General features: G+C 35.5%; 2 protein-coding genes across 5 annotated transcripts in view; one reads left to right on the top strand and one right to left on the bottom strand.

Annotated features, from left to right (window-relative positions):
* LOC121254173 (cyclic nucleotide-gated ion channel 1-like) overlaps positions 1-9,131 on the top strand; it is a 45,895-nt gene extending 36,764 nt beyond the window's left edge. The window contains exons 2-8 of the mRNA XM_041154130.1: positions 3,686-3,854; positions 4,623-5,058; positions 6,539-6,751; positions 6,991-7,283; positions 7,498-7,609; positions 7,738-7,986; positions 8,402-9,131. Coding sequence (XP_041010064.1) covers positions 3,724-3,854; positions 4,623-5,058; positions 6,539-6,751; positions 6,991-7,283; positions 7,498-7,609; positions 7,738-7,986; positions 8,402-8,977 — 2,010 coding nt within the window. The 5' untranslated portion in view covers positions 3,686-3,723 and the 3' untranslated portion in view covers positions 8,978-9,131. The remainder of the gene's footprint in view (positions 1-3,685; positions 3,855-4,622; positions 5,059-6,538; positions 6,752-6,990; positions 7,284-7,497; positions 7,610-7,737; positions 7,987-8,401) is intronic.
* Positions 9,132-9,690: 559 nt separating this feature from the next.
* LOC121256522 (spermine synthase-like) lies at positions 9,691-14,997 on the bottom strand. 4 transcript variants are annotated; one of them, XM_041157354.1, is made up of 11 exons: positions 14,844-14,993; positions 13,194-13,414; positions 13,032-13,076; positions 12,889-12,950; positions 12,678-12,800; positions 11,844-11,948; positions 11,676-11,748; positions 11,496-11,567; positions 11,107-11,302; positions 10,591-10,720; positions 9,691-10,124 (listed from the first exon to the last, which is right to left on the bottom strand). In XM_041157354.1, the coding sequence occupies exons 2-11, from the start codon at positions 13,381-13,383 to the stop codon at positions 10,026-10,028; spliced, it is 1,095 nt and encodes a 364-aa protein (XP_041013288.1). In that variant the 5' UTR covers positions 13,384-13,414; positions 14,844-14,993; the 3' UTR covers positions 9,691-10,025. The 4 variants fall into 4 exon arrangements, with proteins under 4 accessions (XP_041013288.1, XP_041013287.1, XP_041013289.1 ...); XM_041157353.1 differs by having other exon boundaries at positions 12,874-12,950; positions 14,844-14,992; XM_041157355.1 differs by having other exon boundaries at positions 12,874-12,950; positions 13,194-13,367; positions 14,844-14,992.
* Positions 14,998-17,401: the final 2,404 nt, after the last annotated feature.

Below are 17,401 nucleotides of genomic sequence, written 5' to 3'. Positions count from 1 at the left end.
TTGGCCATTAAGTTTGTTTGGGTGTTAAGCTCATCTCAACCTATTTCTTACCAATCATTAATGAGACTCACTACGTTTTTAACTATCCATAAAAAGTTAAACATACTCAACCGAATTCATACATTTAAACACATATTTCAACCTACTTCATAGATTCAAACGCATCTCAATGGAACCCATGAAACATTACTCTCAATGAAAAAATTTAGCTTGCATCCAATTTTAGCTAAATCGCAAAACAATTGTTCGCTTCCATTTATTTTTGAGAAAGTCTACTTTGCCTCCCCAACTTGACACCTCCATTTGACCGCTAGTCAAATTTTTTTTTTTTTTTTTACTTAGTGATTAAGGAAGTGATTTTAAGTGTATTGATATATTTTTTTATTTTTTAAATATATTTAAATATGTTAAAAAAATGTGAAAAAAAAAATTTTACTGCCCAGCGGTCAAAATGGGGCTACATAGCCGCCCCCTTTATTTTTCGATTGGGGCACAATAAACCGGCAATTGGTAAAGTACATATAACATATCCCAACATAGTCAACAAAATGGGTAATAATATAAGACGGCAATGTTTTATATATATACACTAGGTAAGAGCTTGCAAGGCACGTATTCCCTATTGAAAGCGCTACAGCATTTCTAATATGGTAGATATGAGGTTTAAGATGTATATCAATTAAAACAACACGTATGATAAATGTAAAGATAATCATAAATCTATGCAAAAAATTTTACAAATTTTATAAATATATTTAAAAAAATGAAGAAAACAAAAACTGTAAAATTATTGAACACATAACAGATCTAATATTGGAAATTAACTAATTATATTGAAATCATAATAGGACATGTATTGCTCCACTATAAGACCAATTAGACATGTAGATAATAATAATAATAACAACAACAGCATCAATAACAATAATAATAAATGAAAATAAAATAAGATAATAATATTTTTAATTTTTTCAGAAAACTTCATAGATGTAAGCGTTATTGGAATGATAAAATGTAAAAAGAGAGTATTAATTTGAAATTTAAAAAATTATAATGTTTTTTTTTCAAATGAAAATATTATTAATTTAAAAAGGGATTTATTATGATTCATTATTATGAGAAATAATTTGAAGACAATTATTATTTTTTTGAAATGATATCCTATAGTAATAAATTATTATTCTTTAAATTTAAAGACAGTATTTTCATTTTTTAACTTAAATATAATATTACCATTCTTTTTAAATCTGGAATTGCAATATCGACCTTAGAAAATAAAAGCATGTTCTTACCAAAATAATCTTCAAAGGATAAAAAGTGTTATTAATTCTTTTAATAATAATTTTAAAAATACATTAAAAATAGGTTAATATGGAATGCGTTATCACAAAAAATAAAATAGTGAATATGATAAATTAAAGACCAATTATAAGCTAATGCATAGATTGGAATCTAAAAATAAGAATTACATTTTGTAAAATGAAAATATTATTAGTCCAATGACTATAATTTATTTTTATGAATTACTATGAAAAATCATATGAATATAATTGTTAGCTTTTCAAATAATATTATATGCGAAATATACTATTATTTTAAAATCTAATAAGATATATAAAAAAAAATCCTAAGTTATTAATTTGTTCCACAAAAGTTTAATAAAAAAAAATCTTCAATTGAGATTATTTGTAAGATATTAATATTTTATTATTATTATTATATTCTAATTAATATTAGAAGAACAAAAAATCTAATTGTATTTTTAAACATGAATTAGAGGACAATAACGTAATGATGCAAATGAGGACAAAAGCATAGTTGTGCATAAAACCGGCAAAACAAAAAGAAAAAAATGGATGAACAAAAGTCACTGTTTATCACTGTCTCAAATCGATAACTTATTTTAATCATATATATATATATATATATATATATACACACACATGATACAAATGTCGCTGCAAAATTATTTTTCGCCGCAAAAAAATTTTTGTGATACAATATTTGCGTCCATCAAATTTTGAAGATAAAAATGAAAAAAACAGATAATTGCGACAACCTTCACACGGTCTTTTGCGGCGACGCATGTATGTTGTAGCGTGAATTGCAGCTTAAACACCATCTCATAATATGCATGGTCTTAATTACTCTCTACTTCAACATTACGTCTTGAAATTACAGATCATCATGATTCATACTATAATTAATGTAATTTACTTATATAATCCCGTTATTAACTCGTTAGTTGTTGTTCTTAATTAGCTAAAATGAAGAGAAATTGATACTTATCCTCAAAATAATTAAGGAGATCAGGCCCCCAAATTACGCTGACTGTCCTTATGATCGTACTAGCCAGTAGAAGTCAAGAGACAATTGGTTGGTCAGCTAATTTAATTTGATCATGATCATCATCTTGCATGAAATTCTACGCGGCTTTGATTTTCTTTATTTGTATGTATGCATATAATTGGCTTCTAGTTTCCACCTTTATTTTCTTGAGTTCCCACGTGGTTTTCTATATATATATATAGGTAAACGCTCGGTCAATCAGCAAATTCATGTTCTTTTTCTTCTGAGTCCCTTCAACCAAATGCTGGCCGGGGATCAGTCGCCTACCTTGTTTGATTTTTTGTTAATATCTATTTATATTTGCAAGAGAATGTAAAGAAAAAGAAGTTGGACTTAGTGAGAAGTGTTTGAGGGGGTAGACTAGTCTCGATCGGTAAAGTCTGAGAAGCTACTTAATTAATTATAATGGACTTGACTCGACAAGTCTATCAGGTTCAATGAGTTGTTATATGAATATTATACGTTCCTTTTCGATACCTTAGCTTATAGACATTTAGTGTTATGAGGTGGCTTGAATTCAGATTGAACAGTGCATGTGTCGTAGGTTCGCTCGAGCGGAGGTTCACTCAGCTCGAGCGAAGTCAGACAGAGAGCTTCGCTCGACATTCGCTCGACACTCAGCTCGAGCGAATTCAGACAGAGAGCTTCACTCAAGTATCGCTCGACATTCAGCTCGAGCAATATCCAAGTCAGAGAGCTTCGCTAGACCCTCGCTCGACACCCAGCTCGAGCGAGTTCAGGCAGAGAGCTTCGCTCGACTCTTGCACAACTGTTGGCTTGAGCGAAGTGCAGAATATCTACGTTCGCTCGACACTCGCTCGACACTCGCTCGACGTTCGCTCGAGCCAATGTTCACAAAAGTGAATTCTCACTTTTCCTATAAATATCAAACGGCGCCCATTTCTTTTCTATCTTCTTCAGAATACATTTTGCTCTTGTTTTAGTATTTTCTTGAGAGAGAATTCTAGAGTGAGTTTGAGAGATAACTTCCTTGTGAAGTTTTGTTGTATTGATCTGTACTCCATCTCTGTTGATAGTGAAATCTTCGATACCGACCCCACCAGTGGACGTAGGCTCATTTTGAGTCGAACCACTTAATTCTTGGTGTTCTTTCTGTGTGATTGTCATCAATTTCTTTCATTTAGTTCCGCTACTATACTTCGAGTTAGTCTTAGCTACACTTATTCCCAACATTTAGAATGGTCTGTTTTTGTTTCAGCTCCGGCCGACACAACCGCGAAGAGTTTCCTTTTTCTTCTTCTTTTTCCCCGGGTCCGGATACTCTACCGAGTTTGGGAAAAGAAGATTTTAATTTCCTAGTGATGATGTCTTTCAGCTGCAGTTTTTAAACGATCTCTGGATGTTGCACTTGGAATGATAGATCGACCAAGAATGTTACGTTTCTCTAATCCGTTTTCAGTTTTTTCAAGAAGCGCAATTCACAGTGTACGGCAGGTACAGTTAAGTATGAGCTACCGTGGGCATCGGCAAGAGAACGGGGTGAGGTAAGCTTCTTCTTCCTTCTTCTTCTTCTTCTTCTTCTTCTTCTTCTCCAAAACCACTCCTCCTCCTCCTCCAAAACCACCCTTCTCCCAACTTGTACCGTTCCTTCAACTCCTCGAGCACAGTGCTGGACAATAAGCATGACAAAGACGCCAACTTCGCCGTCTACTCCAACAAAGGCTTCGCCAACTGCGTCTCTTCCTGTCGAGGTGTCGGCGAATCGCTCAAGAACTACTGAACAAACCCAACGACTCGTTCAAGAAGTACAGCGCCCGAGCCTCCACCGCCCACTGCGAAGCATTCATCAACTACGCTAACGATGCTGACTCCAGCTTCATGCACCAGCTACGACTCAGGTCGAGCCATCGGCTGCTCCGCGATCAAGATCAAGAACTTCCGACAATCTCATCAACGTTCTGAAATGGGCTCTGACGTACGACTCCAATTCCGACAACATGGATTGGAGTCAAAATATGGCCTGATTTAAAATCAGGATCGGAACTCAAAATGGCCTCCGACCTACGTCGGAGTCGGAAGTCGGAATTGACTACTCCATCAGCGTTGGAGCCCAGCTCTACATCAATAGTGACATCATTGATGGGTTCTGACAAATATCTTGTCCCTTGTGGAGAAACTGAATTTCTGACCAAACAACATTTATCATGATCAACTTTCCTCTATCTTTTTCTTTTCCTCTAATGGTGAACTGAAATATGAATTAATTTGTGATTCATATCAACATGATTCCTTGCTTGTTATTTTCTATTCAGGGATGAAGATGTTGAGAAGCATGCTTCCCACAATGGAGTAGTTCTGCGTGAGACAAAAGAAAAGAAAACAACAAAAATGAAAATTCTTGACCCACATGGGCAAAACCTTCGAATCTGGAGGATGATTTTTGTAGTGTCTTGTGTGATTGCAATATCAGTGGACCCTTTGTTCTTTTACATTCCCGTGATCAAAGGACATGAGAACTGCCTTGAGCTGGATAAAAGATTACATGTCATAGCTATTTGTTTGCGAGCGGTGACCGACTTGATTTATATGGTGAATATCATTTTGCAATTTATCTGTCCATATATAGACAATGGCGCCCGTAAAGTTGGAAGAATTAAGGTTGTTACAGATGCTCGGCGAATAGCAAAGAGGTACATGTTCTCGTGGTACTTCCGAATTGATATTCTTGCTATTCTTCCCCTCCCACAGGTAAGGAGTCTTCAATTTTCTGCTTCTAATAATTAAAAGCAAGCATGCATGTGGTCATGGTTTCCTTTCAATGTCTTATAGTTTAAAAGCATGCGATGTGTTTAACTTTTCAATTAACTTAATGTTAATTTATATCAATTTCTGTACCTTTTTTCTATTGAATTAGTTAAGCATTTAAGTTCGCTACAAAATGATTCACATAGTAACCACATGATTATTAATAAAGGTAGAAATTTCCACTTCGGGTAGGAGACACCTTAACTTTTTATGATTAAATTCTCACTTCACTTATGATTAAATAACTTTTTACTATTTATGTTCGATTATATAAGTATTTAATATACCTAAACTTATGGCGAAAGAATATTATATTACAAACAAATCTGGGGTTACAAAAGTCCCTAACCAGAAAAGTTTCAAAAAATTTCTATACTAAGCATTACAATACGTAGTACTGATCAGCAATGAAAAGCAATAACTATCTACAAAAATCAAGGCTATATAATTCCAAAATTGAAGCTCTTATTTCGATCTAAACTTTTGCAAACCAGATTTATCAGTAACAAAGATTTTATAAAGTTGTGGAGACAATTGTACAGTAAAAGAAAAAGACAAAGCAATACCAAATGCTCTAAAGTTAGCTAAACCATTGTCATTCTATTTCCTTCTCTCTCTCTCTCTCTCTCTCTCTCTCTCTCTCTCTATATATATATATATATGTTGAATATTAAAGATAAAAAAATTTGCTAAAGCCAAGTATACCATCCCAGAGATGCACATACCAGGAAGGAGTGCTTTTCATATTTTTATACATACCAGCAAAGCATTTAATTCAACAATAAGAGTACAAAAACCCAATTAGTAACATAAAGAGAGGCTAGCCATGTATGATGGAAAAGCCATGTAGGAAATGACGTCCATAGTGATCACAAAGGATTATATAACCAGTAGATGCAGGGCTGCCCTTTGAGATTCTGACAATGCTGAGTTTTATTCTACTAGTATGAGGATTTAACCAATAAACCAATTAATTTGACCTTGTGTGTTGTAGTCTTCCATAAAGAGGTTCTCAAAAGATCTAATGTGGAGATAGCGCCATGTTTGGATATGCTCTTTGATGGTTTAATCATCAGATTAAGTTCTTGCAACTATTTCGCAACTTACCAAATAATGCACGAGACATATTTTATTACACCTTCACGCTTGGCTAAATTTCTAGCTAATATAACCACAATTGAGTATGAAACAGAGAATTAATTAAGGAATAAATGGCAAACACCATTCAGGGATTTTAGAATAGTATCCCCGATTTCTCCATAAAGTAACAAATGAGAAAGAAATGCAATGATCTGCGTGTTACTTCTCCCCCCTTCTATTATTACTCTTAGATTTTGTACAAAATTCAATAGGTGCTTGAAAAAATGTCCTGAGGAATTATTCCTTACTGCATGTACGTACTTGTTGTAATCTTTCCATGCAGGTGTTAGTTCCAATTATTTTTTCAGAGATGAAAGGCTCAAGCTATTTGTACAAAAGAAAGGTTCTGAGTGCTATTGTTCTTCTCCAATACGTGCCAAGAGTTATTCGGATCTACATATCATGGAGGAAACTTATCAGGACTGCTAACATAATTGCTCGAATTGTTTGGGTTAAAGCTGCATTCAATTTCTTTCTGTACATCCTTGCCAGTCATGTATGTTGATTATCAGTTTCCTGTTCCTTTAAGCTTATATATATGAGACCAGAGCATTATTATTATATTAATGTTCTTAAAATCATTTACCTCTTCTGTTACTTTAATTCACGGAATCATTATTTTGTATCTCTTATGTGCAGAATTCTCTCTTTCCTGCTTTTATGTTTCATTTTGCAAAGATATCTGCACAAAATATACTAATCGATCTCTAAAGGAAATTGCTGGTCTTTGATCAGGTACTGGGTGCCTTTTGGTACTTATTTTCTATCCAACGAGAGACCGCTTGCTGGTACAAAGCCTGCAAAAAGCAAACTAGCCAATGCCCAAGTTCTTTCAGTTGTAGCAGCAGAGTTTCCGAGTCCACAAATCACACATTTTTAAATGATTTTTGTAGCCCCCTAGAAAAATCAAATGCAACTCAATTTGATTTCGGAATATTTCTTGAAGCCATTAAGTCAGGTACCGTGGCGTCCACAAATTATCCCAAAAAGATACTGCACTGTTTCTGGTGGGGACTGCGAAATTTGAGGTTTGCACACATCTTTTACCGTTGTCATTCAACATTGAGCTATTCTCTAATACTGCAAGAAAAATTCTTATTCTAGACCAAATATTTGGGACGAAAATAGCTTTTTCTTTTTTTACTATATATAGATTTGAGCGTATCATATATATCAATATATTCTGTAATTCTGAGACTACTATATATATCTCATGCATTGTGGTCACTGGAATTTTTGCAGTTCTTTGGGTCAAAACCTTCAAGCCAGCACCAATTTCTGGGAAAACTGCTTTACGATTTTTATTTCGATCTTTGGCTTGCTGCTCTTTTTGTATTTCATTGGTAATGTGCAGGTTGGTACTCAACATTTCCTCATTTCAGCTTCAAGGCCCTCGTTTATATATATATATATATATATATATATATATATAGTAATTCTTGGATAGGATTGATGAATCATAGTCGTTGTTGTGAGTGGCAGACATATATGCAGTTGACAACTGAAAGGTCCGAGGAAGTTATACAAAAGATGAAAATTAAAGAACGACACATAGACTTGTGGATAACGAGAAACGGGCTCGATGATAATTTAAGACGGCAGATCATGCCCAACATACAGCGGATTTTGGAACAAGATATGGATGTTGATGCGCAGAATCCGCTCCCTCATCTTCCCATAGCGCTTAGAAAAGATATTAAGCGCTATCTTTGCTTACCTCTGCTAAAGAAAGTGAGTCATTTCCGTCATTAATTCTCCCACTCTTTTGGAAATGGTAAAGAAACCAACTCGATTGAAAATTTTATTGCTTTGCTTTGGATGAAATCTGGAATAAAATATGCACAGCAATATGTTTCTTTTAGGTGCAGTGGGACAAGCGGTCAAGCAATATGCAGTTTTTGCACTTAATTACCCCCAAATTTCATTCGCAATTCCAGTTGATCTATGTTTGCAATGTGACCTTTAAACTACCAATTAAAGTTGTGATTTGCACCAGAATCGAATCATAAGTTACAATGTGCACCCTTGTTAGTACCTAAATGGATTGAAAATAGGTGATATGGCATACTCTTCTTGGTCAGATTGAAAACAATAATTTATATATGAATGGAGTTCCTCACATTTGTCTCGATTGTTTGTGAGCTAGGTGCCAATGCTCCAAACAAAAAGTGAAAAGCTGTTGCAATTGATCTGCGACAGCCTCAGGCCAGTGTACTACAACGAGCGCACCTACATTGTTCGGGAGGGAGAACCACTTGATGCAATGATTTTCATCACGCAAGGCATTGTATGGAACTTCACAACCAGTGTCAGGGCTACTGACGGAACTGTCTCCTTAAGTGCAGGGTGTATTGAAAGTGGCCATTTCTTTGGAGAAGAACTTCTAGATTGGGGGTTCGGAGGTTGCTCCATACCAAGCCTTTCCAACCCTCCAGTCTCTACCAAGACTTTCAAAACCCATACAAAAGTTGAAGCCTTTGCTCTAATGGCAAAAGACTTGCAGACACTCTCCAAGCGGCCAACGGAAGCAACATCTGAAACGGAAGCAGCATCTGCTTTACAAGCAGCTTGGCGACGCTTTCATGAAAAGAAGACTACTATTGAAACGGACACCACGTTGGCAAAGAAACCAACAACTAGCCATCGTGCTCCTCGCGCTTCAGGATTTCTAAAAGGACTGACACCCGTCGTTGATGGTGCGCGAAAATTTAATAGTCTCTAGTGAAAGTCAAATTTAAGCTTTGGCTATCGACCGGGTGCTTGTGGTGTGTTTCCATTCCAGATTGATAAACAATTACAATTATATGAACAATTACATTTTGTGTTCTGTAAATTACAAGGGCCAAAGCAAAACAAGGTAATGGAGTTTGCATTAATCTGGTATGGATGCTTAGGTAGTTCGGAATGGGCTTCTGCAGAGCCCCTGTCCCTGCTGTAAGGTGAAAACCTTCCGTGTTTGACGCATGCCTGAAACCTTGTCTGAAGCCACCTCAGTATACTAATAAACATTTCGTTATAAGCACAAGTTTGTTCAGGTAGTTTGTACAAAATGAAAACATCCACAGTTTTGAAAACGAAAAGAGAAGAAAAACATCCACATGCAGGTTTACCATTGATAGAGTTGGTAGTTGTTTGGATTCTGAATGGAATGGTTTGGATTAGGTAATGAAGAAATTGTTAGCCAATATAACTGGCTCTTCCACATGAAGTATTCACATGGGAGATCATGTTTGAGTCCCCCAGTTAAGTTTGAGGTGCAGATTGTAAGAAATCGGCTGTTTGAACAGCTTTCAGAGCACAAAATTCACGAGCTAGCTAGGCATGAACAGATCAATATTCACGCTTAAAAATCGATTTAAGGGACCTCAGCCCCAACCTTACAAATTCGGTTGGCCATAAAAGAGATCGTAATGGGCAAATTCAGCTTGCCTCCTATTTTAATAATCACAAAACAATTGTCAACTTCCATTTATATTTTTCTTGGGGCACAAAAAACCCCGCAATTACTAAAACTCCATACTAAAATAGACAAAGTGAATGGATAATCACAGAAATGGTAATGTCACAAAGGCATGATACGATAAAAGTTGCCATCCACAAATTGATTGTTGGAGGCGACAATATCACATTGTAGAATAAATATCCTCACTAATACCTCGAAGCAAGGTCATGACCCTATCTACACTTCCTCAATAATCACCCAGTTTCTGCTTTCCATTTGGAATAATGTTATATATCTGAAAAATCAAACAAGGGCAGGTAATAATTATCTAGGAAACGGAGATTCGTTGTGCCAGGGTCGGAGAATCCTGAAGCAATATCACCTCCCTTTTCAGAAAGGATGGCAAGGCAAAGGCAGCCGAATGCATCTGTTACAACAACAATGCCATTTAGTGTCAAGCCATATTGTTTGCGTGTATTCCATTCTGCAAATAAGGTTTGTTTTTCTGTTGTGTGAAATTTATTTTCAGCCAGAGTTTGCATAAGGAATTTAATAACAAGAAAATGTACTCAACTTTGATTCAAACATGCAGAGATTGTATTTTGTTGATAATGATAACAGATTAGAGTGGGAAGAAAAATAGAAAATGTTTCACCCAATATCTACGAGAAAGGGCTTGATTACTCGGGTAAGCCTATATCTCAAAAAGTATACATCATTAACAAATAATGTCTGCTGTCTAGTGTGTATCATAATTCAGCTCTTGCAAGCTGTATGACGTTAATATTTTCCTACAGCTAACTTGCTTTTAAAAGGAAAAGAATAACTTGCAGCATAGCCATAGGCTGTAGAGGAGATATCAACAATAAGTTAATAAATAAATAAAAACATACCTCTGAGTTGTAGAACCTTAGTTCTCTTTTATGCTTTACAGCTCCCTCTAGCTTCTCAATGGGATTGATGGGATTTACGAAATCAACAGTTGGCCCTTCAGTTGAGCATATAAGAAATCCTATCACACCACTGCATGACACAGAAGCAGTCAACAAGAATGAGGCGGCGAGATGTAACCACAGAAATTCTAAATGTGAATAATTAGTTGGGAGGATACAGATGTGTAATGGTTTAAACCTCTGTGTAGCTGGTCACTTTATAAAATGTCAAAATGTCCAAGTAATTTAAAATAACAAATTTGCCAGACTACGTTTTTTTTTTTATATAGGAAATTTGCCAGACTACATCAAAACTATTCATTAGAAAAAGCTAAACATGCATAAGTTCCGTCAGTGCCAAGCCAATATGGAGATGACCAAACTTCAGAAATCCCTTATCAGTTTGACCGCACACAAAACCGAGAAGGCAATAAGCTGGCAGTAAACGGAAAATCGAAAATGTTGTGAAATCAATACCTTGGGTATGTTGGCACATTGGCCCAGGCATAATGAACAGAACCCTTGAATGTCTGACGGCAAATAGAGATCATATCTTGAATAAGATGTGTATGGAGCCACATGCTTTCCGCCATGTTACAGAGAACGCCACCAGGCCTCAATGCTCGAGCTACAGTTTCAAAAAAAGGTTTCTCTACAAGCTCCTGTGCAGGACCTATTTCAGACAAAGGGACCCCATGACCGACGTTTTGGTTAAGTTTTGGATAATTTCAGATCTAATAAACACCACATTAAGGTTTTCTTTTGGTGGGGGGGAAAGAACCATCAACCTCAGAAAATAATCTGAGCAGTGATCCATTATGAAGAGATATTAAATGATCATAACAGAGCAAGATACTAAGACATACCCACAGGGTCTGATGAATCGACAATGATAGCATCATACTTCCCTTTGGGTGCGTGCCGAAGAAAATCAACAGCTAGTAGGATTTAAAAAAAAAAAGTAGGATCAACAACAGGCATATAGCCTTATTCTCAACAATTACAAGTGAAAAGTAAATGAATCTATGACACGTTTTTAAACATACCGTCACCAATGTAAAGGTGGACACGAGGATCCTCGAATCCAACAGCCAACTCAGGAAAAAACTTTTTAGAGACCTACAATAAAAGAAAATGATCCAATCACTTGATTAAATAGAAAAACATGTCAACAGGCAATCAAATGAAGAATGCACGGTACATCATCCACTCACATCAATGACCATCTTGTCTATCTCACAGATATCAATTTTTTCCACAGAGCTATGGCGAGAAATTTCTCTTAGAACTCCTCCATCGCCACCACCAACCACCAGAACCTGTAAAATGATGTTTTGTAACGCAGAGAATTATGCCAACACAGAGGAAAAACCAACATGCAAAGTTATTGGTCAAAATGGAAGAATGATCGGATTGAAAAATGTTTTAAAAAGCTATGCATATTTCAAAGCAAGATGACCAGATAAAAAGATCAAATGATCATACAACAAATGAAATGATATCTACCCATCCTGCTAAAGACAGACTGATGGTACAACACTTGCATCTGTCTAATGGGTTTCAAAGTTTCATTCTGCTCTCTTCTAACCACCACTGTTTACTTTTGGTTCTAACTTCAAAAGGAAAACTTTAATAATCGGTTAAGAAGAAGAACACAATCACGTTTCTTAGCAGCATTTCCTCTTAAAGTTCCAGGATCAGTACGCAATCAACCAGGAGCATTAGAGGACAAACTTCAATTATCACAATGCACTTATTGCTGTGATTTATTTTCTTCTAATGATTTAGATTTAGTTATATTAGAGATAAAAAAAAAGGGAGTTACGATTAAGAGCATCATGTAACACTACAAAATTGTTTTTACTATTGTTTCAAATCGTTCAATATTCATAGGAACTTTATCCCATTATTCATTACCACATAAAACAAAGACTATGCAAAAGAAAATCATACACAGCAAATGTAAGCTTTTTTTTTTATGAGTTACACAGCAAATGTAAGCTATTAACAGTAAGGACTTCAAACAATGATTTCCAGATGGAAATTACAGTTTTGGGCGATGGAATTGAACAAAGAGGAAGATGAGCAATCATCTCCTGGTAGGCGCATTCATCTTTCTCTGTCAGCTGAACAATGCCATCAAGTGCAAGCACTTTCCCATATGCTGAGGACTGCAGATAAAAGAGATGGTATCACCAACTCATATGAGAAAATTATAAGTAACCGAAGGTAAGAATTCCAAACCTCGAAAACCAGGACCTCTTGAAACTCTGACTTTCCCTTGTACAAAACCTTTTCCACTACTAGTGAATGGGCTTCTCCTAAGTATAACCAAAACAGCATCAGCTGTCGCCATTTGTTCCACAGAAAATATGCATAACATATATGAAAGTAATGCCTACCTGGCCACATCGGGTTGTTAAAATAAACCTTTTTGCTAGCTTTCCCTGAAGTAGAAAGACATGAAAAGTGGTCAGTGATGTAAACTTATTTATCCCAACCAATTTGCATGGATTTAAATACATGAACATAAATGAGATGTTGGGAAAATCATAGATAATTACCAGAGCAAGGGTAAGTTTCCGAAAACCACCCAGAAACAACAGTAGAATGGCATTTTGCCTCAAACTCAGGGTCTGACGCCCTGGCCTTCAAGCAACAAGAAGGGAGAGCCTTCTCTGAACCATTCCGGTTACTCGCCTCCCCATCCATAGTCTTCTGGCATTCCAAACCTCTTCCTGCGACACCCTCCATATATTATCTTTTTCTTTTTGGGCTCCAGTATCTAGATTACAAAATATATCAATAAGAAAAAATAACATTTTTATCAGTAAAATAAACTTTTACTCAATCAAGTAAATAGGCATAGCCTAAGGACATGGGAAATATTCAAAAGATAAAACCTAGTTACATGTTAGGTGTTAATTATTTCCAAACACAAAGGGAAGCATTCCCCTTGAAGTTCATGCATTGATCTCCATTACTACAGTTCATAAATTCAATTGAGATTACTACCAAAAAGACATTGAAGCTTCAAAAGAAAATCTTTATGTATCCTGTACGTATGAATAAATAGAAAAAAGGACTTTGCACAGAAGAATACCAGGCATAAATCTCAAATACAGAACTTCCAAGTACAAGGGCGTAATTTAAAACAAGATCCATCGCCAAAAACGGAGGCTTTTACTTTAAAAGTTGGAGAATCTTTCCTTATAGTAAGTAAATATACAGCACAAATTATTCGCTAGTTCAGCAAATAAAAAACCAAAAAATGGTACAGAAATGACGCAATCAAATGCCCCAAACTTGAGGAAATATCACAGGCTCCATTCCCAAAAGGGTAAAAAAAAAAAAAAAAAAAAAAAAAAAAAAAAAAAAAAAAAAAAAAAAAAAAGCCAGCTTGTAAAAAAAAACACCCAGATGATTTTGCTAGGCTCCGATTTTTCTACGGCCCCAAATAACGTTACAAAGAAATAAAAAAATCATAATTCTCTATAGAAAAAAAAAATCATAATTATTGTTTCTTTACGTTTCCAACGTTTTCTTATCAACACATGTAATCCACTTTTGCGCAGAAAACAAAGAAAATAAATTTCTTTACGTTAAAATGCGGAAAAGCTAAGTGCTAAGCTATATCGAACCACGTGAAACTAAGAAAATTAAGTTCCCCACGAAAGCGTCAGATTCAAATATTTCCAGTTCCAATAATACTTACCTATTGCATTAAATTGGCACAAAACTTCGTGAAAGGGAACCCGCTTTGGTTTCCGAGAAACTATGGGAAGAGAAAAATATGAAGGGGAATATCTGGCAGAACAGTAAATTAGCAATCATCTTGAAGACGAACTATTCCAAACAGTAACGAGTGCAACAATCAAATTCGCTCTCAAAATTTCCCCAGGAGCCAAACAGAGGTGCTAGGGTTTAACACAGGACGGTCCATTAAACAAAGCCCAAAAGCCAAAAGATAGCCTCTGCTCAGAAAACTTAGTAAATGAAACGAAACGAAACGAAGATCAAAAGAAAATGAAGGAAAAGAAAATTCACGTGTCATCCAAAACCTGCAGCAGTGTAAGACAGATCATACCAAAAAAAAAAGCAGAATGGAGAGAGTTGAAACCTTCGAATATATTGAAGAGGAATCCATAGACGTGGAGACAGAAGAAGAAGAAGAGAGAGAGAGAGAGAGAGAGAGAGAGAGAGAGAGATCTTGCCTGGCTAAAATGGCAGTGATATTGTATTGCTCAAGATGCTTTCTTCTTCTCTTCGTTTGTCTCTACTGAGGGCAGAGAGTGAGCGGGAAAGAGCTGAGGGGCTGGTTCTCTCTCTGTCTCTCTGTTATACCTTTGCAGGATGAATACTGCGCGTATTTATACACAAACAGTGACTGATCTAGTGATCTGTGTTTTTTGTATAATATTTATTTTTTTGAGAAATAAAATGTCCTCATGCCCACGTGTTCTTTATGTAATATATTTATTTAAAAGATGTATTTAATTTGTGAAAAAAATAATTTTCGATTTAAAAAAAAATCAAATCATTTCATAATAGTAAGATAAGATATATAGGAAATAATATTTAGATTTGTTAATTTATTTCCTTTTAAACCTAAGATATTCAAATCGTGATCCAACCGACAAGGAAAATCAAAGCCAAAGCTATATTGGGTTCATGTAATTTCGTGTTTGAATCGAAGACAATAAGGTTAGTGGTGTTTTAAAGAGGAATATGAGATCTGACTTTTTTTTTTTTTTAATAGTAAATTGTACTTCTTTTAAAAATAATTGTATAATATTTGAATATTTCATAACTATACGTAATATTATTCTTCCAAAAATTACCAAGAATTTTCAATCATATAAAATGGCAAGTAGGACATGGTAGAATAAAAGCCTACCATGAGACTGTGCATATATGAATGCTATAGGTCACTCACTACCCGCACACCATATAAGTTTTGTACATGCACTTTGAAAGAAAAAAAAATTTAAAAATCAATTATTTAATAATTTTTTTTTTTTTTTTTTTTTTTTGGAAATAGTTCGCACGAGGTCTGTACGCTTATGTACTCGTGTTTAGGCATTGCGTCATATTTTGTTACTATTGATCATTTAATTCTTTTCCCATTTCTCGGGTTTTTGGACATGTTTTAATTTTGCGAACAACTTCTCAACTACTTTAATCGCTAGCTTTGATATATTATATTTGCAGACCATCCAAAAATTTATTTATTTTATTATTATTAGCTTCATGTCCAAGTTGATGAAAGGATATTGGGAGGGGCTTAGTCTTCTTCTAAGGCCAGGTGGGTATTATCACGAGCTTGAGCCATAGCATTTTCCAATAAATTAATGAATTTTGTTTTGAATATCGTATCGGATGTCTTATCGATCAAGATACTAGAATAAAATATTGCGATATCAGTATCGTTTCATGTACCATTTCGAGATAGTTAATATATAAATAAATTATATATATGTAAATTATATTCTAAAATAATAGTCTATATATGAATAAATTATATATAAATACATATATATATATAAATTATTAATAGCCTAGTCTGAATTGAAGATCAAAAAATAAGTTTATAGTTTGAAAAAATAAAAAAAATTAAAGGTCGAAATACAGGCCGGTACAAATGTATATGACACCTGTACCGACCCAGTAGCTAGTACGGCAAATACCAATCGTACCGGCCGGTATAGTACGAGATTAAAAACAATTATCCAAGGCCTAACTCCATACGAGTCTGATCTGGATGGAGCCAGAATACTAACTGCCCAAGCATTTCAGGATGAAAGGATTTTTGACTCATTTAGAAATAAGATAAGCCTTAATATCCTTAAACCTTGAATTTCAAATAATTGTGGGACGGTTATCGAATGCTATCCGAAGAAGTCGCAAAGCTCTATTTATAGGATCCAAGTACGATTATGAGATCATCTAAACATTGGGCTGAAGAAATCATATTACTCTTCACTAACTTAGACATCAAAGGCGTTCTATTGAACTCCCAAGCCTCTTTACTCTTTGGTTGCAAGTGATCATGTGTAAGAAGTTGTGAAACACGTCCTTAACAGTTAGCGTAGAAAGACCTGTTAAGCACGAGGGGTGTATAGTGTAGAAAACCTAGGGTACAATCCTCTTCCACGATCTGTTTCGACGACAATGATTATCGAGGAGTGGTTTACTCGCACGATGACGCGTTGGTAGTAACGATGTTGGTGGCAAACTACACTGCTTGGAGGATACTAATCCATAACAGGAGTTCAGCATATAACCTATTCTGGGACGCCTTCATAAGGATAGGAATAAGCGTAGACCAATTTCGTCCAGCACTGACTACCTTGAAAGGGTTTACGGGAAAAGCAGTGCAGCCTATGAGTCTATCACACTACCAATGTTAGTGAGGACAAATCCCCACCTCGCCACCACCATGATGGAGTTCTTAGTAGTGAAGACACGGCAGGTCATAAGGTATTAAGTTTCATAGATGCCTATTAAGGGTATAACCAAATCAAGATGGGTTAGTCTAACTAAGATAGAACGGTTTTCATAACTAATCGGGGACTATATTGCTACAAAGTCATGCCTTTTGGGTTGAAGAATGGGGGGACAACATACCAGAGGCTAGTAAACAAGATGTTCAAACATCAAATAAGCCAGAACATGGAAGTGTACATGGATGACCTCTTAGTAAAAAGCATGGAGTTCACACAGCACATGGATGATCTGAGGGAAACCTTCGGCCTGTTACGCCGATACAAGA

This window comes from Juglans microcarpa x Juglans regia, chromosome 3D (assembly GCF_004785595.1).
Source record: "Juglans microcarpa x Juglans regia isolate MS1-56 chromosome 3D, Jm3101_v1.0, whole genome shotgun sequence".
Lineage (NCBI taxonomy): Eukaryota > Viridiplantae > Streptophyta > Magnoliopsida > Fagales > Juglandaceae > Juglans > Juglans microcarpa x Juglans regia.
Note: the sequence above shows the minus strand (reverse complement) of the source record. Positions and strands in the feature narration are given on the sequence as shown.

What these genes read in the sequence shown, in the direction of transcription:
- LOC121256522 (XM_041157353.1), bottom strand. Translation starts at nt 13,383, where the DNA reads ATGGAGGGTGTCGCAGGAAGAGGTTTGGAATGCCAGAAGACTATGGAT. An exon ending in AAGAGGTCCTGGTTTTCGAG is followed by an intron (nt 12,801 to 12,873) that starts GTTTGGAATTCT and finishes TTTTATCTGCAG; the next exon opens with TCCTCAGCATATGGGAAAGT. An exon ending in CAATTCCATCGCCCAAAACT is followed by an intron (nt 11,949 to 12,677) that starts GTAATTTCCATC and finishes ATCATTTTACAG; the next exon opens with GTTCTGGTGGTTGGTGGTGG.